This window comes from Larus michahellis, chromosome 5, assembly GCF_964199755.1.
Source record: "Larus michahellis chromosome 5, bLarMic1.1, whole genome shotgun sequence".
NCBI lineage: Eukaryota > Metazoa > Chordata > Aves > Charadriiformes > Laridae > Larus > Larus michahellis.
Window position 1 is genome coordinate 70802272 of NC_133900.1, and position 23725 is coordinate 70825996.

The 23725-nt window shown below is 40.9% G+C and overlaps 2 protein-coding genes across 11 annotated transcripts in view; one reads left to right on the forward strand and one right to left on the reverse strand.

Annotated features, from left to right (window-relative positions):
* Positions 1 to 13973, forward strand: part of WDR19 (WD repeat domain 19) — a 47629-nt gene extending 33656 nt beyond the window's left edge. For 4 of the 5 annotated variants that reach the window (XM_074587826.1, XM_074587827.1, XM_074587829.1 and 1 more), the window contains 8 exons: positions 3575 to 3671; positions 6531 to 6655; positions 7309 to 7390; positions 8030 to 8180; positions 10303 to 10426; positions 12090 to 12166; positions 12909 to 13029; positions 13782 to 13973. In XM_074587826.1, coding sequence (XP_074443927.1) covers positions 3575 to 3671; positions 6531 to 6655; positions 7309 to 7390; positions 8030 to 8180; positions 10303 to 10426; positions 12090 to 12166; positions 12909 to 13023 — 771 coding nt within the window. In that variant the 3' untranslated portion in view covers positions 13024 to 13029; positions 13782 to 13973. Of the gene's footprint in view, positions 1 to 3574; positions 3672 to 6530; positions 6656 to 7308; positions 7458 to 8029; positions 8181 to 10302; positions 10427 to 12089; positions 12167 to 12908; positions 13030 to 13781 lie in introns of all 5 variants that reach the window. The other variant, XR_012587089.1, reaches the window with a different exon arrangement.
* A 381-nt stretch (positions 13974 to 14354) lies between these two features.
* The window catches only part of RFC1 (replication factor C subunit 1), a 41489-nt gene continuing 32118 nt past the window's right edge, over positions 14355 to 23725 (reverse strand). For all 6 annotated transcript variants that reach the window (XM_074587831.1, XM_074587836.1, XM_074587834.1 and 3 more), the window contains 12 exons: positions 23511 to 23620; positions 21822 to 21936; positions 21286 to 21374; positions 20124 to 20261; positions 19612 to 19707; positions 19336 to 19434; positions 18768 to 18922; positions 18522 to 18639; positions 17441 to 17586; positions 16692 to 16905; positions 15469 to 15660; positions 14355 to 14900 (listed from right to left, as the gene is read on the reverse strand). In XM_074587831.1, coding sequence (XP_074443932.1) covers positions 14805 to 14900; positions 15469 to 15660; positions 16692 to 16905; positions 17441 to 17586; positions 18522 to 18639; positions 18768 to 18922; positions 19336 to 19434; positions 19612 to 19707; positions 20124 to 20261; positions 21286 to 21374; positions 21822 to 21936; positions 23511 to 23620 — 1568 coding nt within the window. In that variant the 3' untranslated portion in view covers positions 14355 to 14804. The remainder of the gene's footprint in view (positions 14901 to 15468; positions 15661 to 16691; positions 16906 to 17440; positions 17587 to 18521; positions 18640 to 18767; positions 18923 to 19335; positions 19435 to 19611; positions 19708 to 20123; positions 20262 to 21285; positions 21375 to 21821; positions 21937 to 23510; positions 23621 to 23725) is intronic.

Consider the following 23725-nt stretch of genomic DNA (forward strand, 5'->3'; position numbering starts at 1 on the left):
GAATTTATGGTACATTCAATCATATTTAGTCTTGAGTTCATGGAACTAAGTGGCTGAGCCACTTCAAGTTTTACTGCCTGTTACAGCAGAGCTTGAATGTGAGCTAAATGGCGCTGCACACATGTTTTTCTGCTATGAACACCAGACCTCAGGTACGGACATTGCAGTCTGCAATTAATTCCATAGTCAAGGAATTTAGTGTCATGCAAACTCACAGTAAATACATTCAGGTGCAGAATGATATGTATGGAAGAATAGATTCTGCCTTACTGAGGGGGGTACGGTTTGGTAATGACGGAGGTGTCATGGTCTTGGTGCAGTAAGTTTATTTCACCCCTAATACTATCTCATTATTATTATTTACCTCATTATTTACCCATAATTTGTAATGTGAACATTAATAAAACTATGAGAGAAGCAAGACATAGTGAAACAAACGAAATCCAACTGCAAGAGACCAGAAGAGAATGAAGCTGCTGAGGCATTAGATGAAAAGTAGATGCATAAGCAAATGTAATTTCACATTTATGCTGCAAGTTGGTTGGACAGAAACTGTCGCATCCAGTCTCTTTTCTAAGAGCAGCAGCCTAGCCGTCTGCATGGGACTGGATAAGGGAAGTGAGCTACATTATGATCTCCGTAGTGAAGAGATTCTGAAGATCTTGGAACACACTTAGGAATTTTGTGAATGCTGTAATTGCCATAATTAACCTTGTTTTGAACGTCAATGTAGAGCTTTCTTTTCCTTGTTTAAAAGCTCTCTCTTGTTCTTCTGAATGCTTTAATCCAATCTGCCATAGTCTCTCTCAGTGAGTAACATAATTTTACTTTATCAAATCATACGTATTTGTTTTAAAAATCTGCTTTAAAAACAGTTCATCTTTATCCTTATTATGCTATGGAGACAGTGGTTTTGAAATGATCAAGCAAATGGGGTTGGTTTTAGAGAATAGCAGCTTTTATGTGGTGTTATTTTTGTAAAGCTGAAAGTAAGAGTGAACTTAAGTAGCCACGCAGCAGAAACTTGCTAATCCTTTCAGTGTTGAACTTCAAACCAGATCATTGCTCACAGCAGCCTGGTTGCTTTAAATCTTCTGCAGCCAACAATTATGTGGGATTTTAATGAAGTACCATATTACCAAAATTATTATGCTTGCCAAAATTTTTCTACACTATTGTCTGACTAATTATGAACTATTTCTTAAATGTGGTATGTCAACTATTGTATTTGTTAACTCTAACATGTAAAAATTCTTAATTTGTCATGTGTGTTCATTAGTAATTTTTCAGGGAGTATTAACTAGCAAGGTTCTGCTGCATTCTGTGTGCCTATTTTCTAAATGCATGTGTTTTAAAAAGCAAAACTAAATTAAAATCATGGCTCTCTAATATTAAGATCAGTTAGATGCGATAATAAATTTTTTCAAAGACCTTAGGAAAGGCGTTGTCAATTGAAAATTTCTTCCTGCATTTTTTGCTTTTAAAATGGCTAACTTTAAACATAAGAATATGAAAGTAAAACATAAGGCTAATTTTCTTAAATGCCTTCTACTTTTATATTTTTCTACATATGGCTGCCATGTGAGTAATTTAAATATGTTATTTAAGTAAAATTAAATTAGGGATATGACAAACACCATGTAAGACCACTAGTCTGTGCTGGGGCAGGAGAAAAGGGAGAAGCATCCCGGATGGGGGAGAGGTGCAGCCTTCTGCTGTCGCCAGTGGAACGACCATCTGTGGTCATAAGGAGGTGTCAGAAGTTGGGAAGAATTATATCATAACCTACCATTCATAATAATTTTTATTTTACCCCACTTAGGGAATAGCAGTTTTCCTTTTTAAGGCAGTTTACCGTGGATAAATAATATGCATTAATTTAAGTAGTTGTGGTTACTTTATTATCCAGATAACTATTTCATTATTGTTAAATTATGGTTCTTATGGTGTTCGACCTTGTGATCATGCATTACTTAAAATCCTGCTCCATCGTTAGTTTAAAAGTAATTTGGTAACTTTTGGTCACTTAATATTTTTCTTTATATTGCAAGTTAAAAAGAAGAATTTGACTTGCCTTTTTTCTTTCTGTATGCCAGTCTTTCTCTCTTGCTTTTATTTCTGTGATTTTTCATTGTTTTTTTCCTTGCTTCTCAAGTAGAGAGTTAATCTTTGCAGTCATCTTCTTTATAAGGAAATGTCTTTATATCTTTCATATTTCTGTTCCTTTGCATTTCTGGGGTTTTTGCTATGTGTTTGAGACTTACATATAAAACTCACACAGTATTCCAAAGAACAGCACAACGTTGATTAATGCAATTCTTTTTAATTTTTATTTGTGTTTGTTTTTACTACTAATATTGCAGAATTAGTTGGTTTGGGGTTTTTTTGCTAAGCTGTCTCTATAAAGCGAGCAGTGTCTTTTTTTTTTTTTCTGATTTGTATATTTAAGTTAGAACCATACCATTATATACAATATTTCATCTTAATTTAATCCGGATTTACTAGTTAAAAGGTGATCATTTACAGACTTTATTTTCTTATTGATCCCATTTTAGAAATCACTGCTAAAGTTAAAATAGTGGCACTAGCCCAGGTGGTGTTTTCACTTATTACTTCCTTTTCATTATAAGCAAGGTCATTTTATTTTGTGTTTTAGCTATATTTTTAGGAATGACCTCTTTTTTTTCTCAAAATCCTTATGAAAGACCAATTGTCTTTTCTCGTGTTGATTTCTTTTTTTTTTTTTATCTAGTCTGCTAGAAATTTAAGTACACTTCACAAAACTAGAACTCATTTGTTTTCTCCAATAGTGACATCTTGTTTATTTAAAGCTTTGTTTTTAAGTTATTTCACTAATTCTCCTGCTGTTGAATTGTTTGTTCTTGGGTGAACCCATTGCTACATTTGCCCTTCATATAATGTATCAAAAGTACATATTATAGCAAATTATAAATTTTATGCATTTTGTTAGCTGATTGAAAATCAGCTTTGAATTTTGATATTGTTTATTTTGTTTATGCATTTTGTTAGCAGCTTGAAAATCCCCTTAATTTTAAATTTTTTAGCTGTCTTGGATGTCTACCATCTGGTTGCAAAACAATACACTCTTTATTGGCCAGATTTTGTCATCCTTATCCACACTAAGCAATGTTTGCATCTAGATCCATAACACAATTTAAACATTTCTAGGAAAATTTTTATTTCTAAAAGGAGTCCTTTGGTTCTTTTCTGACACCATAAATGCCTACCTGCCCAAAGTTGTTGGGTTTCCACCCGTATGACAATCTGTGTGCCCAACGGTCTGCGGCTTTCTGCGTCCATATTGACAGGGCTTGGCAACTAACTGCCACAACTCAGTCAGGGTCCTCAACGTGGGTTTTTATCCCACTGTCCTAATGGCCAAAACTTGGAGGGGAATGTAGCACAGCTAAAGCGTGTTGATGTGAAGAGCTCTTCACGAAACAAGCCAGCGTGTCCGCTTTCCATAAAGAATGTGGTGGTGGGATAGGCAAGTAAAGAAAGGGATTCAGCAGTATGTGTTCGGTATTAATTCCTTTTGTGTTATTTAATTAAGGATGCCAAGTACCTATTCCGCTTATACATGGCACTAAAGCAATACAGAGAAGCTGCCAGAACTGCTATAATAATCGCCAGGGAGGAGCAGTGTTCAGGTAAGTCCGTTTTCCCTGATATGACATTTCTGACACTACATCCTTGCAGTACTTAGGGTACCATTATTTATACAGGATTATACTTAAAAAACGACATGTATCAGTTCCTTTAATTATATTCAAGTTTAATTTTGAATTTGAAGTAGCCTTTGTGAAAAGGTTGGGACTCATACCTATATATTAAATATTGGGGGGAAAAAAATTGTGGGAAATATCTGCGTTCCTTATTACATTCTAGTAAACACAGAGATTAAGATTGTTTGCAACTTTAATTTTTTGTATATCACAGATCTTAGAATTGCAGTTTCTACATGCAGTTTCTGACTTGGATACTGATCCTTTAGTCTTTGCAAATGATTTTTTCAGTGGGAGATGTGCACAGATGATTTCCATTGAAGGATCAGTACTGCTTACTTAGGCCTTGTTTTCCCCTGTAGTAGGTAGCTGAAGTTAGAAACAGAAAAATGTGATAAGAAGAGACAGGGCTAGAAGCAGAATAGCTATTGCCTCCATTATTTGCTCTCCTCTGTAGCCATGGCAACCGCCCTACCATAACACTGCTTGCTTTTCATTTCAAGTAAGTTAAAATCTCTGTAAAGGAAAAGTAGAGGACTCGGGAACAGTCCAGGCAAATTGACATTTATGGGCTGCTGCTCAGCGTTGGGCTAAGGAGTGGAAAATCACTTAAACCCTTGGCCAGCATCATCACCCAATTCATTGTAGCAGTGAATATTTATAGAATCATACAATTGTTTAGGTTGGAAAAGACCTTAAAGATCATAGAGTCCAACCATAAATCTAATACTGCCAAGTTTACCACTGAACCGTGTCCCTCAGCACCACATCTGCCCGTCTTTTAAATACCTCCAGGGAAGGCGACTCCACCACTTCCCTGGGCAGCCTGCTCCAGTGCTTGAGAACCCTTTCCATGACGAATTTTTTCCTAATATCCAGTCTAAGCCTCCCCTGATGCAACTTGAAACCGTTTCCTCTTGTCCTATCGCCTGTTACTTGGCAGAAGAGACCGACCCCCACCTCCCTACACCCTCCTTTCAGGGAGCTGTAGAGAGCGATAAGGTCTCCCCTCAGCCTCCTTTTCTCCAGGCTGAACACCCCCAGCTCCCTCAGCCGCTCCTCATGAGACTTGTGCTCCAGACCCCTCACCAGCTTCGTTGCCCTTCTCTGGACACGCTCCAGCACCCCAGTGTCTTTTTTGTGGTGAGGGGCCCAAAACTGGACACAGCACTCGCAGTGGGGCCTCACCAAGTGCCGAGTACAGGGGGACAATCACTTCCCTAGTCCTACTCACCACACTGTTCCTAATACAGGCCAGGATGCTGTTGGCCTTCTTGGCCACCTGGGCACACTGCTGGCTCATATTCAGCTGGCAGTCGACCAACACCCCCAGGTCCTTTTCTGCCAGGCAGCTCTCCAGCCACTCTGCCCCAAGCCTGTAGCGCTGCGTGGGGTGGTTGTGACCCAAGTGCAGGACCCGGCAAGTGGCCCTGCATTTGTGCTAATTATGTATGCAGGAAATGTAAAGGCTCAAGGGTTTAATTATTTACTAGCTTCTCTGAATCTGAGAACTTTTATCTAGAATGCAGTATCCCATGCTATATTTCATATTCCCTAATAGTATAGATGTGTTGTGCAACAGTGTAATAATAAGCACGATGTTTTTCTCATTAAAAAGCACCAACCTTGCAGTAATTGTTTCCTCCGCAGAGGCACAGTTTTAGATTGTCCCCCTCTTCCTTCAAGAGATTTCAGTGAGTTTGATTATGAAGTTTACACCAATAAAGTTTATTCTTTCCTTAAAAGTCAAACTGTTTGGTATTTTCCTTTGGGTATGGCGTTTTATGCGCAATTTTCCTTTAAGTTGTTTTTATGTAAGCACACGATTTTAAGACTGATCCTATTATACTCAGAGTCAGTATGACAACCTTGAAAAATTAATGTTGTTTTCCAGCAACTAGTTCTGGAGTGGTATTGAGCTGCCTCACGTGAATTCCACTGTTTGATTTAATTGCAGCATGTAACAACACATAACAAATTGCTCTATAGAGTAAAAACGTTTGCTGATAGAGAAAATTAGAAAGCTGGAGGAAAAAGGTCTGATGACATAACTGAATCTGAAATTTTCTTTAAATGCCTCCAACTGCAAAGAGTATGACTTCCTTATACTCTAATAATGAAAAAAAAAGCAAACAAAACCCAAAACAACGTAAACCAAAGCAAGAATGAACAGCAAGCTTAGACTAACCATGCTAAGCACTGGTCATTTTCAGCTAGGTTGATAATTTAATGAAATTCTAAAGTTTCTAGACAATGCTTGATAGTGACCTTGAAGCAGTATAATCTAGTGAATTAACGTTCAAATTTTAATTGTCTCTGTGAAAGGTTTGGGGTTTGGTTGCAGAGGCAAGGAGATGCCAAAGCAAATGATAAAGTAAAAATATGTTAAATTAACATTTAAACAGCTTTTGAATATTTGATATTGAAGAACAAAAAGAGGTAACATCTCCAAATGCTCTAAAAATACCTCATCTCCTCTTTATTGTGGAAGCAATCTATTGGCTACAGCATCTTCCATTTTTTAAATTTCATTCTATGCAATTGTCATCCACAAATGCCTTTTGCTACTGTTCAGATGACTTCTCCAAGTGTAGTTTTTCTTCTTACTTAACTCCCTGTCTGACATCATGTAGCGTACGGCGACAAGCAACTGCTTGTGACTTTCCAAAGAAATTGTCATGCAAATGTTTTGCTCTGAGAATCAATATAACTTCCATAGATGTCATTAGTAAAGAAATTGTTACAAAAAATTAAATTGACTGTTCAGTGTTGTTTGTTTTTAAGGAAACTACCGAAATGCACATGATGTTCTTTTCAGTATGTATTCAGAGTTAAAGACCCAGAAGATTAAAATTCCTTCTGAGATGGCTACAAACCTTATGATTCTACACAGCTATATTTTAGTGAAGGTAATGAATTGAGAAACTGAATTTATGCATGAATTGCACAGTCTAATTTATTGAACTGTATATGTGGATGCTCTCTATACGTAAATTACTTTGTCATGTAAGTTGTGTGTGAGAATCCAAGTGTGTGCTAACAGGGACAATCCATACCCTTTGGTTGTTTCTGCCTCTTTGATTAGCATATTCTTTTTTAAATGACGAATAATTAAAAACCTGCATCTGGCTTCCTTTATTTCTTTTGCATTCATACTTACAAATACGTTATGCTGCTAGTACTATTATACGTTGTTATTATTATTCATAAGCAGATCGCTGCTTTTCTGTAAATGAGATGAAGCAGGGGGGGCTCAAATGATTTCTAGTAGTTAACCCCTGGCCCATCAGGATGTCTGTTCAGCTCCAGCCAGCTTCTGCCCTCCCCCGCTACCAGCAGTGAGGCAAGAGCGGGCAAATGGTGGGCTGGAGGCCAGAGAGACACTTCTGGGAAAGAGCCACTGTCAAGTCTCTGGTCCCTTCTCTGGCGCAAGATACACCTCTGCTCGGTTTCATGAAAGAGCCGTGGGCGTTCAGCTCCCAGAAGGATGAACGCCAAGAGCAGGCTGCAGGAATTACTCTCTAAAGGCTCCAGATAATTTGATACGTTTGTTGTATTCCAGACGCACGTGAAACGTGGTGACCACATGAAGGGAGCACGTATGCTTATCCGGGTAGCCAACAACATCAGCAAGTTCCCGTCACGTAAGTGCTGGCAGCAGAGGAGCGTGCTGTGCTCTACAGGACGATTCATTAATCGTTGCGTTAGAAGGTACATTCTCCTCCTACGATCCTGTAGGGCACACGACAAAGTGTAAATGCAGAGTGTGCTCTGCTGTCCTCCGCAGGATAGCGCTTTGATATATACGGCCTCCAGGATGGGTTCCTCCCCAGCAGTTTCATCTGTCCTCTCCCACCATAACCAGTACTGAGCTGCCTGAACCACACAGAGGCTCAGGATCGTATGTAATGAACTGATTGGTTCTGCAACTTCATCACAAAATTCTGATCCATCTTCTTTTGAAAATACCGTTTGGGTACCTGGAAAATGTAGTCTAAAATGTAGACTTTAAACAGGGCAGACCGGATTAGGGAGAAATGGTTATAATCCAAACATGCCTGCTGCCATGCTGGGCTTCAGAAACACAAGGCAGTGAGAGGTGGAACCATGATTTTCTTACGTTTGGTTACAGGAATTGCACAAATGGCGCAACTGTGTACCATGAGGAAGAAGTAAAATACCCTCATTTTTCATCAGTACATTTTTAGCCATATTAGCTCAAAGGCTTTCAACGTGAATATAGGTAAATAAATATTTCACATCATTGTTTCATTCTTTTACAGACATCGTGCCAATTTTGACTTCAACTGTAATCGAGTGTCATAGAGCAGGATTGAAGAATTCAGCCTTCAATTTTGCTGCGATGTTGATGAGACCCGAGTATCGTAATAAAATAGATCTTAAATACAAAAAGAAAATTGAAGCAATGGTCAGGTGAGTGATGTTAATCTGTACTTTCAAATGTACACAGTATCAAGGCTTTATTTGTTATTTTTGTTCATAAAGCCTATGGGCTTGATCCTGATTTCTTATTATTTCACTGTCTCAAATTTGGAAGGCTGAGAACCATTTCCCCCCTTCTCTCAAAATTAAAGGCTCTTCTGTTCCCTTGGATGTGATAAAACTTAAATGCCATGTGTATGTACAATGCTTCCTAACCAGCAGCAACGTTTTCCATCTCATCCACGCAGACGTGAGTGCAGCCTTACAGCTTTAGTTGTTCTCTGGTTAGGAATGTCCATGTAGACTTGGTCGCTGCTGCAGCATGAGCAGTGTCCTCTTCTGTGATTCAGGCGACTGAGTAAATGGCTGAGGTAAAAAAGAATGGAAGGGCAAGTAAAATAGATGGAATCTTGACATTTTCTTCCTTATCTGAAGTTCTGTTTTGACAGATCCTAGACAATATTTTCTGCCAAAGGAGGACGCGTAGGTGAGCCTATAAGAGCAGGGCAAGCATATATAATGCTTTTCTTACTTATTCTAACAGGCTCTAACCATTTTGAGGCTTAGGGACTTGCTGAGCCCCTGGGGGTGTTTTAGGTATTTATTAAGTCTCTAAGTTCTCCATGAGCTTCTCCAGCCTCTCTGCTTGAAGCCATGTAAATTTTTAGCAGCACGTGACTCCTGTGACAAGAAGGTCCATTGTGCCCAGACTGGTCCCTAGCTACTTTAACGTGATGCCTCGTAGTTTTCCTGTTGGGAGAGATCTAGCCTTTTGTGTGTCACTTATGATTTTATAGCCCTCCATTTTTGCTTATTTCCCCTCTACCAGTTGTATTTTTTCAGGACCTGAAGTGTTTCAGCTTACGTAGCTATTTTAGCTCACAGCCTTTCTGTGATACTCTTTCACGACCTTTCTGGAGGAGGCAGGGCCAAAACTACACTGAATTTAAGATTCAGTTCAATTTAAGATAAGAGCAACCCATGGACTGATGTAGCAGCAGAATGAGTCGCTGTTCCAGCCTACTTCATTTGCTTTGACTGTTTTTAAAGTTCTTTGAAGCTGGCTCTGGCCTATATCCACCTGAATACTATGTACAAGCTGTGTCATCGCCTTGTTTTCATGCATAAGCATGCAGAACAGCAGTAGGTTACCACAGATGAGCACTGCGACAACTGTTTGTCTTATTCTGTTCCATGTCTTTTAACCACTTTTTTGAAAGTCATGCAAAGTTCTTCCCTATTGCCTGCTTGTTAATATTTCTAGAACATTCCAGTATGTTCCATCACTGTTAAAAGCCATTCCTAATCTAGCATGTTTATTCATACCGCAGGTTTCTTGAGACAAAGGAACAGGCCGTTTTGTGAGGGAAACATACATGCCCAGGCTAGTAAACTGAGAAACCAGGCTTTCTAATTAGGCTAAGTACCGAAATAACTAAGGAAGCCATCTAATTGTCTCCAAGGTTACTAGGTTAAACATTAGAAAAGACGCATCCTCTTCATTGGAAAATATGCTAAAAGCGAATCCAAGCTCTTTATCTATAACTGTTCCATGGAAGATTAAACATCACACGAGAAACCTGAAAAAAGGTCTCCCCCTGCCCCCCCACCTGCCCCCAGGTGCCGTGATGGCTGGATCAGGACCACCATTCTGACCCACACTTGGCTGAAACAAGCACCAAACTCTGCGAAAGGCAGTTACGAGCTGTAGAGTCCTACCAGGATGCCACTTTCATGGCTCATTACTTCAGTTCTTTGTGGTCACTCCTGTCACAGAAAAACACTGAAACAGAGAAGCCATAGCTTTATATTCTATACATATAGGTCATGAGTTTTGAAAGATTTCAAAGTATTCTGATCTGTTACAGATTTAAAAAGGTTGTACTGTTTCAAATTAAATGGTAAAAATAACCTATTTCTGAGTTTACATAATTGTGATGAAGCTTGGTTGACAGTTAAAAGGAATTATCTGGTAGAATACAAAATGGCAACGGGAAACTATGAAAATAACTCACAGAAAAAGCCCTTGCTAAACATCAAAGGCATTGTAAAACATCTCCGGTCAAGTTCAACGTGCTTGAGGTTTTTATTCACGTTTGTATCTTACTTCTAGACGCCCAGACACAACAGAGGCAGAGGAGCCAACAACAGCCTGTCCCTATTGTGCGTTCCAGCTCCCAGAGTGCGAACTTCTGTGTCCCGGCTGTAAAAACAACCTCCCGTACTGTATTGCAACTGTGAGTGGCTGCGGCACCAGAACGAACACAAAGCTTTTCTTGCCTTTTAAAAATAAGTTCATCTGAACAGCTTTGGTTTGCCAGTAGCTTCAAGCTAAACGTTTTTGTGGGTTGGTTTGCTGGGGGTTCTTCCCAGGCAGTTACCAAATTGGTGAAAAAACATTTTTGTTGTCTTTAGTAGGGTGTCCTTATTTGTCACCTACAACAGCGTTGGGTGCAGCAGGTGCCCACAGGAGAAGGCAGAGACAGGACTGTGGGGTTGGTGCCTGCCCAGCCCTTTGCTGAGGTGCTCCAGGGCTCAGAGCAGTCACGGCCGAGATGGACGTCTCCGTCTCTTCTTCCATGTGCAGGAGCTTGTGGAGAGCACAGCTCTCCCCCCATAAACCCCACGCTGCCAAGACTTCAAATAATTAAAAAAAACAGCCCAACCCACACCACTTCAAAAATCTGGTTTGGGCATTGCCCAGAATTTTCAGGCACTTCCTGGGTTAAGTAACATTCAGCCAGTGACCTCAGGATTTTACATTACTGAGCCTAACAGAAATGAGAAGTTTTAACGTTTTTGTCTCGGCTATACTTGAGACCGTACTGAAAAGGTATGGATGGGGTACAGCCCAGGGGAAGAGCCCTGCCTCCCACTGCTAACCAGCATCAGTACAAAATCCTCACACCTCATTTTAACTAGGTTCAAGTGATTTATCACGCTAGAACTACAGAAAAATCAAAATTTACATGAACAGGAATCAAATGTTGGAGTTAGCATTCTTTATTAAAACTAAAGAATTACATTTTACAAAAAAAATATAACAATTATCTATTTTTTTAACTTTATTGGTTTAGCAGAATAAGATGACCAGTATATTTTAAAGTATTATCTTAACAAAAAACCACAAGGCTTTAAAATATAGCTTTACAGGCCAAAGGTAAAGTACAGATTCACGTATATTTCAAGTTATATTTATTAAGCTCTGTCTTGGTTATAGGTCATTTACATCACGGGTATTTGTAACATCATTAGAAATACAGCATTTTCAAATATCTTATGAGAGTCAGTGTCAAAAGAGTCTACTGGATTAGAACATAAATCTCTCAGTATAGTTCAAGGTGCTGTTGCGTTTTATAGTAGTGAAAAAGTTTATATGAATTCTTTGTATCAAAAGCAAATTAGTAAACCACATCGGAACCGAGGAAATAATTTCTGATTGAAGAGGCGAGTGCCAGGCAGCCGCTATGTCACAGACTTGATGGCACTGAATGCGACCTCTTGGGTTCAGGTGACGTGGCTTTGGGGGCATTTTTTGAATGTCACTGCACCACCAAAAATCGCAGTTGACTTACTTACATCTCGAGATACAGGTCTACAGCCAGCATTCTAGAATTACCAAACTAAAAGAATTTTTAAAAGGTTTAATTCCACACGTTCTTAGATTTCTTTTTTTAAAGGAGAAATGAGAATTAAAATGAAAACACTGCATCTCGCAGAGAGCTCCTTTTCTAGTTACAGAATTTTTACAGCAACACTATTATGGGTTTGGTTTTTTGATTCCTCAGGATCTGTAGAACGCGGTTGCTGAGACCTTTTCACAATCACGGGTACAAATCTCAATGCCCCGTGTACCAGGACGGCACATGCCGTTTAATGACTTGTGGCTGTTGCGCGCAGGGTCGGCACATGCTGCGAGATGACTGGACAGTCTGCCCCCACTGTGACTTTCCTGCCCTGTACTCGGAATTCAAGAAGTAAGTTGGGATTTGTTTTCTGTTGCAGGATTCTAATGTTTGTTCACATTTTAGCAAACTCCTCCATTTGGTACTAAAAACATGTAACAGCTTGCAGGGGGGAGGGTGCAGAAGAGGAATATCCCTTACTTGGTAGTCTCGTCTAACGTACTCACACCTCACTTCACTTCAAAGCCAACCAAAAACTATGATAAGAATTAACTCAGCTGGCGCTGCTGGGCTCCAACAACAGGAGCAGTACTGAAGATGGAGGGGAGGGGGCTTGGGTAGGTTTCTCAGCTCCTTGCCCGAAGAAGGCCTGAGAGGAGGGGCAGGGGGAACACAGGCACAGCGACAGTCACCAAAACAAACAAAACACAGACAGAACGGGGTGTTAGATTATCGTCCCCAGTAATCGTCTGTGTGAGAGGGGGACGGGGTAGCTCTGTTCAGGTGTCGGGCACTGTGAAGCTGCAGAAGCATCATGTTCTAGCCCAAGCTCCTTTGCATATGTTTTAGTTGCCAAGTTTTCCTCATGCCCAAGCAAACCTCCGCAGCGTTCCTCTCGGGATGTTAGTTCTCAAATGTTAAAAATGAACAAACCAAACTTTGCTACGCCTAGGCGGAAGCGGCCATTGCTCTGGCCTGTATTTGTTACACAGCACAGGTCAGAACATACTCTATGCTCTCTGCCTCAGGCCCAGCCCTTCATCTGAAAAATGTTAGAATTATCATTTGACCAGTCACCCTTCTTTTGAAACAGCATGTTACAGACCGAAAACGTATGTCCAATGTGTTCTGAAAGGATTAACATTGTTCATCTTAAGAAAATAAACGACTGCACACAGTACCTCAAACCAGAAGATGGGGACCAATGAATTCAGGTATGTGCTAGAGTCTGTGTTTTTTTACTTAACAGGGCTCATTCGAGAGGACATGGGGAGTTTTTCCCAGCAAGGGAAATACAGTGTTCAAAAATGCAACTTACAGCCTAGGGCTGTCCCTCGGGTAACTGAAGCCCAGCTGTATCGCCTGTCTGCCCTCAGACATACAAACACCAGTACCTTCTGCAACTGCAACTAACCTGGTTATTAAATCATTCCAGTTGGGAGGCTTTAAACCAGCTTACCTCTGTGATCACGTTACCATCTGCAACATGTTCTGTTTGGAACATGTTCCTGAACGCCAGTTGTGCTCCAGTAGCGCAGAGAACAGTTTGAAGATCTCGGCATCATCAAATGCGTCTAGAGATCTACCAACAAGCCAAGGAGCAAAACAGCAACATGGTGTTGGCTTGAAAGACTCATATTTCAAAGAATGAGACAACTGCTCTGTCTGTACCACACACTCGGCTACAAGACTTCAGTTTTGTTAAAGGAATGGTAACTGAAAAGGAGTTAACAAAGAAGTTCCTCATTAATTTTGACATTTGAAGGCAGATTTCCTTGTGCAAACCTGATGTGAAAACTTAAGTTGTAGGTCATAGTAATGCACAAGTGATAATATAAGTTATATACACCAAAATAACCTCATTTTTGTTAATTTCCTTTTTTCTTTCAGTCTGAGAAAACCTCATTGTTTGCTATCACAGTCTTTGTATCTTGGGATATGACTAACCGCCTCTTTTTATTTTCAGAACTGCACGCGTTGGCTGGCAAGCGGCGGGGAAAGCTCTATCACTACATTACGCATCTTTTCCCCACTGGGATTTAATAACAACAACCAAGCCACTTCTATTTTGTGATAGCCTGTAAATATTTATTTAGCTTTTGATAAATTTTGTACTTTGATTTATTATAGTAATAAAACCGATTGATGATTCTTCTTACCAAGTAAAATTTGCATTTTATCTGCACCAAAGACAAACCAAGGGACATTCTGTGTTACGTGAGTGGCAAAAAAAACCCCTAGTGTTCTCTTTTTCAACATCAGTTCTGAACTTTTATGAGTATTTTCTATTAAACATTTCTTACTTTTAAGTATTCCTTTCTGGTTTTGATTAAAGATACAACTCATACAAGCACAGGCTCCTCAAGTTTTGAAACCGAACCCCTCACTGCTTTTCTCTATCTTTAACTGAACAAAAGGGAAGTTGTAGGAAGAGAATAACGCCACGTCCTGTACATGAAGGGAAGCCAAAACCTTGGAAGAAAAGAGGGGGGGGAGGAGAGACAGAACACTCCATGAACTTAACCAAAACTTTAAAAGACTCCTGTGAAACCTTTTATTGTAAATTTATACACTGCTTAATTCCTGTAATGTACAAATACGCAATTTAGACTGGGGGCAGGGGACTTGCATCATGTACTATTTACAAGAGTAAATTCACCACATAATGTCAGGGGACTTATTAAAAAAAAAAAAAAGAGTAAAGTCCTAGGAAGACTTAGCGTAACTGCCAGGTAACTAAGGATCATATTTTCATTGTGTTTACGCACCCCGGTGTTCGTGGCACAAGGGCACTTCTCACTTGTAACGTCGCAGCACGTCAGGAGTCAGTACTGCGCTGCACAGAGCGCGCAGTGGCTCCACCGCCTCTGTAAGAGGAGCAGTTCCAACGCGCTGGGTCTGCTTCCCCAGCTCCGTCGCTGGATCGGTTTTATGTTCCTGCCAGAAGTTAGATAAGCAAAGCTGCATCCAGAGCAAGACTTTATTTTGTTTAATGTCTTGTCTTCTCTTTTCTTTTCCCTTCTTTTTTTGTTGTTTCTTCATTTTTCTCTCTTTTTGGCAACTTGGAAGACTTCGGCTTTTTTTGCTACATACAAACAGAATACACAGTTTCAAATCCAACTGCACCCTGACAAAAGCATAAGTCAAAATGCTATAAGCGTTAAAAGAAAAAGCTGTCTCTTCCCCTCTCCTTTTGGGTATCAAGTTTTTAAATGCCACAGAGTGCACAGACTCTACAACACTCAGTCTTAACGGCCGAGCACAGTTCCCCGATTTGGCGATACAGACAAAGGGCACTGCTGGCATCGCCGTCTGGGATAACCACATGCCAAGGCCTGTGGCTGCTCCTCACCAATGGCACCCTCCCCACCAGCACCGAAAATACTACTAAGTTTTGGAATCAGATGCCATATTCACAAATTTACAGCGATGCCTCGCTTGGATCCAACATTCAAGCAGAAGTCAGTGGATGGAAATAACAGACTTTTTCACACCACTACTAGTTAAGAATTCAAAAGTTGAGAGATGATGTATTCAGTAGCTACTATCAAATACTTTTTTTTCATTCAGATGATGTTATGGGTCCCAGAAAGGTAACTAAAACCAAGAAAACAGTTTAGTATGGTAATTTAACACTGAGGAAACTAAGTCACCTTAATCATTGCATCACTTTCAACAGTATCTTCCTCATCCTCATCAGACTGGATCTCTTCCACATTCAAGCCTTCGTTCAGTTCTAAGGTCACCGCAGATCCCGACTGCCTTTTAGGTGTCTTGACAGAATGAAGTGAATATGGAGTGAGATGTGCCTCTTTGTTGTAGGCACGTGTAAAAGCTGCTTTGACCTGTCAGGGTGGAAGGAAACACCATAAGCATCGGCTTAGGAAGTGCTGGTTGTTAGCTAACCAACTCTTGGCTAGGGATTCCACATCATCTTTCCTTTGGGAAGATGGGACCAAAAATTTGTAGAGGAGGACACTGTCTCAAAAGGACAGAGAAAGCAGCTAAGAGCTGTACGGTGAAGGCGCATTTTAAATGAGTCCTGCACAATTCTCAGACTGTGCATCTCCAGATGCTTCTTGCTTAGGCCTCCAATAATTTCAGCACTGTTCTGCTGCCACCTAATCCAAGTCCACCCTCAGCAGCACTGAAGACCCAGAGCAGCCTCTTCAGACCAGGTGTAAACACCCAATAGTGTAAGTTTAGGTATCAGCAGAAAAGATTCTTCTCTTCCCCGAGCATCCACCCTGAGATGAGGGAAATGACGGTTCAGATCTCGCACCTGCCCAGTTTGTGGCAGGGACTTGAGCTTAAGCTCACCTTGTGCCAGGTGAGAGTCCCACCCACAGAAGGGGACTAGCTGGAAGCACCACACAAAGTTCCCCCGGGTCCAGCAGTTCAGCCTAACTAGACTGCAGAAGGTGGAAGCTGCAAGCCAGCCTTGTAATTCAGTGCCCGCACTGCAACAAATAGAGTTGCGTCCCTCCTCCTTTGTACAGTGGTAAGAAAGGCCTGAGGTGATAGAGCTTCGACCAGGAGCTTGCTGCTGGAAAGGTACTGGCTTTGCCTGTCCCTTCTACGTTCCACTGCTGTGCCCCAGACACAGCCGACTCCCAGCAACCCTTTACACTGGGAAGATCAGGTGTAAGACTCCTGAATGAAGCACAGCCTGGCTATCTTTTAAGACATACCCCAGAACCTTTGGTAGCATGTCTGACAGCTGATCTTGCAAAGACTACCATGAATTAAATTACAGATAATAAGCAGCTGCACCAACTTCAGCCTTTCATCAGCACATCTGTATCTCACCTTTTATTCTAGGCATTTCTTTTTAAAGATACAGAAGAAAAGGAAAAAATTCCCTAGTGAATTTTACCTTGGGATCCAGCTTTGAAAAAGGACTGGGTTTGCCTCCCCATGTGCTTATTTCCATGATATTTTCAATATCTTCTTTCATCAAGCAGTAAGAGTCCATGAACGTTATAGTTTCTTGTACACCATCTGCTCCAAGGTCTTTCAAGGGCTGGACAAGCGCATCCCGCAAATAGGGCAAATACTCCATGTTTACTGTCCTCTTGCACGCCTGGGTTCTTTGTCAAATTGAAAGTAGTAAGTAAATCTGTACAACCACCACCACTCACTTCGAAACACAGGCAGCCTGTAGGTAAGGCCCTCAGCAAATCGAAAATCGGCTGCCTGAAGAGTTAACTGTAAGTTGTAGCGTGCCATTCCTTTTGCTATACCTGCACCCGGGCTAACCGATGCAAGGCATTCAGACACTGTTTGGTTGGACTCGATGATCTTAAGGGTCCTTTCCAACCATGAAGATTCTGTGATTCTGTGACACCGAACAGTCTGGGGAAACACATCCCTAACTGAGAAACAACAGCTTCGCGGGGGGAGGGGGAAGGTTACAGTACTGCTGAGTACACTAGAAGTGTTTGCAGTCCAACAGATTAAGTGCCAATAAAGTGTCACCAACAACGTAAAGCATATTGACAGGATATACACTTCAGTCTGTACCCAGCACAGCAAGGAGTTAACAGTAAGTAATGAACTACACGAGAACTAAATATCCGTGTCAATGTGAGGAAGGAGAATGAAGAGGAGGAATGTTGGTACTACCTGAGACTCATGTGCATTGCCAGTTCTTGAATGATACGATCATGTTTGCCCGTGGATGAAAATTTCCCCAGCCAGCTGGGAAAGACAGGAAACTGGGACATGTAACCTCTCATCAGCTCCCCCGGGAGAACGCTTGCATAAATAGCCTGAAAAAGTAACACATATGCCAAACTCAAATCACAAGGGATCAGTCTCACTGACACCGTGACATACTACCCTACTTGTCTGCATGAAGGGGGATAGTGAATACAGTTCCACAGGGCAAATGGCTCGTTTTAAGAGAGCTCTTTCTTGGTTGCTTGTTTCTGTTCAACCCCTGTTAGGTTACAGCTTCATCTCTTGTACCACCCTATTTGCTACCATGTTCTAAAAATATCTGTGAGATTATCTGTGTTTTAAAAGCCATTTAAAAAAAGGAAAGAATAAAAGCCTGTTCATTTCCCATTTTAGAGTGCAGTCAGACAGCTGACTTCACACAAATACACGCTGTAGTCGCCAGCAGATGGACACCGTGAAGGAGACATTTCCAAAGAATACCACGGATCTACATAAACTCAGCCAGGCAAGTTCCTGAGCAACTCATCTTTTTGGACCTCCACTAAGCAGAGGGGGGGACTAGATGACCTCCAGAGGCCCCTTCCAACTTAACCTATGACAGATTCTCTGATAACAGTCAGAATCCCTTAAGCACAAGTCTTGTCAATGTTTCAGCGATTGTTAAAAGTAGTACAGTGATGAAGCTTCAGTCCTCCGTGCTTTGGGAGAAATACTGGCCCGGCGAGAGGCTGGGAGAGGACGCATATAAATCAGACCGAGTAGGCTTGTGACTGCACGTCAGAGGTGACGTGTGCCATGTGCTCCTATGCTCCATGAAGAAGCTTCAAACTCTTCCAAGTTTCAGAAGACTTAATTTCATAATACAGTGTGGGTTCAACAATACGAATATGGGAAACAGCTCTACTCACCAGCAGAGCAGAGAATACTACATGAAGCATACATTAAAATTATACTGAAACACCAGGTTTTTTACTTTTACACTGGACTCCCAAAAAAGCACATAAAATAAGTGTTAAATGCTCACCTGTGTTGGAAGAAGATTCCAGTTTTGCTTGCTACGAATCTGCTTGTCCACTATATCACCATCACATATACTATCAGCTGCTCTACTCAAAAGCACCAAGTGCTTCTTCAGATTTCCTCTGGGGGGAAAAAAAAAAAAAGCAAAGTTGACTGTATTACAAAGCAGAAATATCCAGGTGTAGGTTTTAGTCTAGTTTTACTCCCTGACACAAAAGCCTATGTCAGTTTAGGGTATGCAATAACTCACCCAGCAGCGGCTGGTTTCACATGTACATAGTTCTCTTGAACAAAGAGAGGTGCCAGGGAATAATCATGGAAGAACAGATCCGATTTGTCTATAAGAGACATACGAGAAGCCTCCTCTCCTGTTGCAAAAACCTTCCGGACAACATCAAAAGGGCCCTAAGTAAATGATATTTCAAGAAGTCAGTGGGCTGCAGGTCCACTCAAACAGTAACACACAGCACAATGTCAACAAAATTACTTTAGTGATGGTACACAACAATATCTGGTTGGGTCCAGTGTTCAGTATTTCCTTCCTAGCACTTTGCCAGTTTTGAGAATTGTGTTTTACCTCTGAAATTAAGAGAATTTTCTCCTAAATAGAGGACTTGGGATGAGAAGTATGAGCTTCATGATTGCATCTTACATCAAAATATATACTCAGTCCTGGATTTATTGCTCTTCAAATATTTGTGGCAAGTTTGACAGCTCCCTGCATCTGGGCTGTCGGTGCTTTACTTCACAAGTTGCTTACAAAGCCTAGTGATTATATCACAATGACAGTAAAAGCCAATCCAGTATTTTACACTTACCAGTTTGATATCCTTTTTGGCTCTGCCGGCATCCGTTTTAGCCTCATCATAGGTCAATGATTTATCTTTTGCACACCACATATTAAGGTTATGTAAAACCTAAAGAACAAGATTGACAATTTGGTAGAATAAGAGCATTTAAATGGAAGACTTGAGCAGAAAAGAGCCTGATCTCCATATATAAAAATAATAACACTGTTCAAATACCACATTGAAGTCAAGGACTTGTAAACACCATGCTCTCTGAATGGACACTGATAGTGAATTGGTACTGACCTGTCTGATGTCCTGATTTGCTGCCAGGATTATCTCTTGCATAGCAGGTGGTGGAATTTTTAAACCTTCTTTAAATGCAATAGACATCATGGCACCCTGTAACGCACACAATTGAGAAATTGTCACCAGAGAATTCCTATCCCTACAGAACACATTGACACATCTATGAAAGAGTGTTAGTGTGTTTTTATAGGTTTTTAAAGGACATAAAATTTAAATTTTCTTCCATAAACATATGTTATCCTTTGTCATTGATATAAAAAAAGAGTGCATGATTGTTTAAAAAAATATTTGTATATATTTAAGATAGACTTCTAAATCTGAAAGGCTTTGGGATACTTCATTCTTTGGGAAGAAAAACTCAGACAACCCACTTTGAAAAGCAGAGTTACTCACTGAGGTGATTCATTAAGTTTTAAGTGGTGTTTCCAATTCCATATACTTTCTGCCACACGAAGAGAGAAGTTACTGATGGTAATTCAGTGCAGCCCGTACAGCCACAGCCTTCTTACCTTGATCTGTTCTAGACGAGGTCTCTGAAAACGAAGATCAAAACAGTAGTGGACCAAGGAACGAATTTTAGGATGGTTGCGGTCATTACACATACAGATGATGGGTATCTTTGTGTGTCTAATCAAACCAATCAACTCCTGTGATTTAAACACATTACAATTATTACATCAGATAATTCAGAGAATGATTCAAGTGTCATACCAAGCAGCATTAATCCCCGCCTTAAATCAGATCCTTAACTAATGCAAGTCTATAAAACTCTTCCTACTGTAACCGTGTTTCCACACAGTGAAAACCGAGTCCCTCTCCTGCTTTTTCCACTTACTATTCTATTCAGCTGCAATAAATCTGCTGTCTACCCACTTCCAGCAACCATGTTTAGACTGTTCTTCATGAAGCAATTAAGATCACTAGCCCAGAGGAGAGCTGTCCACGTGCAGAACTAGATTCAGTTCAACCTGTGGCCTACGCCCAGAAGGAGCACACATTTTTCTGACTGCACCCTGCCGCAAGCACTGAAGGAGCAGGAAGTAAAAAGATCATCTCTTCCTGCCCAAAGAGCTCAACCCTGAGGCTTCAGCATCATTAGGCTTACCAGAACAGACTTTTTGCCTGCTCTAATGAAAGTGAGATTCAGTTCAATTTCATATTCCTGCAATGTAAATGTCTGCATCCGAGCTAAAGATCTGTGTGCCTTTATTGTGAAAGGATTGTATGTGACCACAGGAAATCTTCAAAAGTTAGAACTGGAGCTGCTAAGGAGAACAAAGGGTAATACTGCCTATGCTCCATTATTTATTCAGTGTTACTGCCTACTGAAGACAGCAACTGTCACAGCCAGACTACAAACCTCCCACTGCAGGTAGATGTCAGCTGCAGAGACCTGAGGATAAATTCACTTGTCCAGGAACAAACATCTAAAGCACATGCACCCAAGTGCATCGCTCCAGGTTTCTCTTACAGAAGTATTTTTCCCCCCCTCTACCAATGCGTAGTTATCCTTACACAAAGAGACTTCTAAAATAGGTCAGATAAACTGTATGCTACAGCAACTCTCTATGGACCATGGGTTAAGGACAACAGACTGGCCTGAAATATTTTGTGCTGTATCTAGTATGAACTCTTAGCAATGGCATACGCTCGTAACTATAGCAGTTTCACCTGAATCCCTCCTCTGTCTTCATTGCCTGCCATACCATCCACTTCATCCATGATCAATACATGTTTCCCGCTAACTGATGAGGATGTGCCTGAAAATGAATATGGACAAGAAAATGAGATGGGAATAAAATAGGGTCTTGCTCAGAGTTTTCCCCAATGCTTTACAGGTTAGGTAAGCCCATCCTAGACAACTGAGGTGGTGGTGAACCTCTTGCTCCACCGCTTGATCACATGAATCTATGTTCACAGAATAGAACTGACCGTAGTCTTGTGTCATCTTCCAAGACATGCAACAGAAGAGCAACTGCAGAGTTCTTGAATAGTTTGCACACGTTAACAACTGATTCTACTAATTGCAGGATTTAATTCTACAATTGAAGATGAAATACTAAATGAAGCCATCCCTATTAGAGCTGGATCCCTCCACGTGATAAGCAAGTTAAATTCCTAATGCTGTTGTGTAATGAGGAAGCTCCATCCCTCCTGTAACCAGACTCTTAACACAACAAGAATCCTCCTTCAAACAATAGACGTACCAGAACAGAAGTCTTTGATGCTGGTGTTGTTAAGCGATTCAGCAACTACTTCCTTTAGACTGTTCTTACTGCGAGTGTCACTGGCATTCAGCTCCACATAGCTATACCCCAGCTCCTAGTCCAAACACACAAACCACACAAAAAATGAGAACACAGATCAGTGAAAGAGCACACACATACTCATAATTAGAAACAGTTATTTCAGAGTTCCAGAAGAAAGCTCTTACAACATGGTTTCACATGTAATTTGTGGCTTTAATTCCTTTCTTCCCTTATACTCATTTTCTCTAACACTCCAAAAATATTTATAACCTGACAAGGAACAGATATGCCCAGAAGAGAACCGGGGGAGGGGGGGGAGGGGAAGAATTCTCAAAAACTGTCAGTGGCACAGATTTAGTTCTGAAGGATTAACAGAACTGCCACCAGGGATAGAACCAGAACTATGAGCCAAGGCTGGCTAAGCTCCATGGTATTTCCAGCTGCATATCAAAGTCTTAAAAACGTCAGGACAAGAAATGTGGCACATCCCTCTGGGAGGTGAAGGAAATAGAAGCTTTTAACTATTCAAAGGGCTAGGAAACATGGCTGCCCCAGTAGTCCTAACACTTCAGAACAGGGCAGGGCTGCATGTCAGTGCCTGGAAGAATTTAACCCAGCTGCTCCTTTATCAGCAAACTCCCCTGCCAGGGGCATGCAGGCACAGCAGTGAGCTGCACACAGCTTGGTTCCTGCAGCTTGAACCACCCTGTTTTATGTGGTGCTCCTGTGGAGCACCATGAAACGCTCTGCAGACCTGAAGAAGCTGTGAACAAGCTGAGCTGGAAGCTAGAAGCAAGAAAAGACCATGCCAGCGCACAAGCGAGCCCAAGTCAGCACATCCAGCTTTTCTGCAGGTCTGGTTTTGGGTGCAGCATCAGCTTGTTGGCACAAAGCTCCAAGGCGGGGGGGGAGATTGGGAGTCACTCTATACAAGTCAAATATTGAGGTAAAAAATCGTTCCTTCCCAGCACAAAGATGAGATAGCTGACAATAGTTCTCAACCCTTCTAAGCTGGTAGTATCACATTCTAAGAAAATTCTGCCAAGTCAGACGAACAAAAATAATCTGGAACTTGATACAACGCTACTGTTAATAAGTTCCCAGCTGATTCTCAGGACACAGTTAGTGGAACACAGTGTCCCAGCTAAATTCGGAAAAAAATAATTTCTAAATTCAGATTTACAAATGGACACATAGCCCTGTCAACTTATCTCATCCTAAAGTAGTACCGGAATTTAGAATGAGTCTGGGAAAAATATCTTTGTTAGATATATAAAAAACACAACAGAGTCTGTCATCAAACTTTCAAAAAGCTTGCCAGAATTCAACCCCCACTAAATTTAGTGCAAATATTCTCCGACTTGTTGAACTACTGTTAAAACACTCACGATTTTTGAAAAATCATTTCCAGTGGCCCAACATACTGTGATATGTTTCCTTCGCAATACAACAGAAAGAAATGCAGACACCCTTTGCTATCTAAACATCCACATATTTTCACCTGTAACCCTGTTCTCAGCAAGTAGAATTAGGCTGGGAGCAGACCCTGGTAATTCAGGGATATCTACCTGCACAATGTATCTGTATCCAGATACAGCATCAATATATTACAAATGGTGCTGGGAACAACTGTTAATAACAACTCACCTTACAAACCAAAGAAGCTGTAGTAGTTTTACCAACTCCAGGTGGACCAGAAAGTAATGCTGCTTTAAAACCAGTACCATCATCTTTGCCTCCAGTTTTATTGGTCTTTGCTATAAAAGAAGATTCCAGGTTTTACCTAGGTATGTATTACAAAACAAACTGCATACTTCATGTAATTCTTTAAAGATATCATGCATCACTAGAGTTTTTCCTCA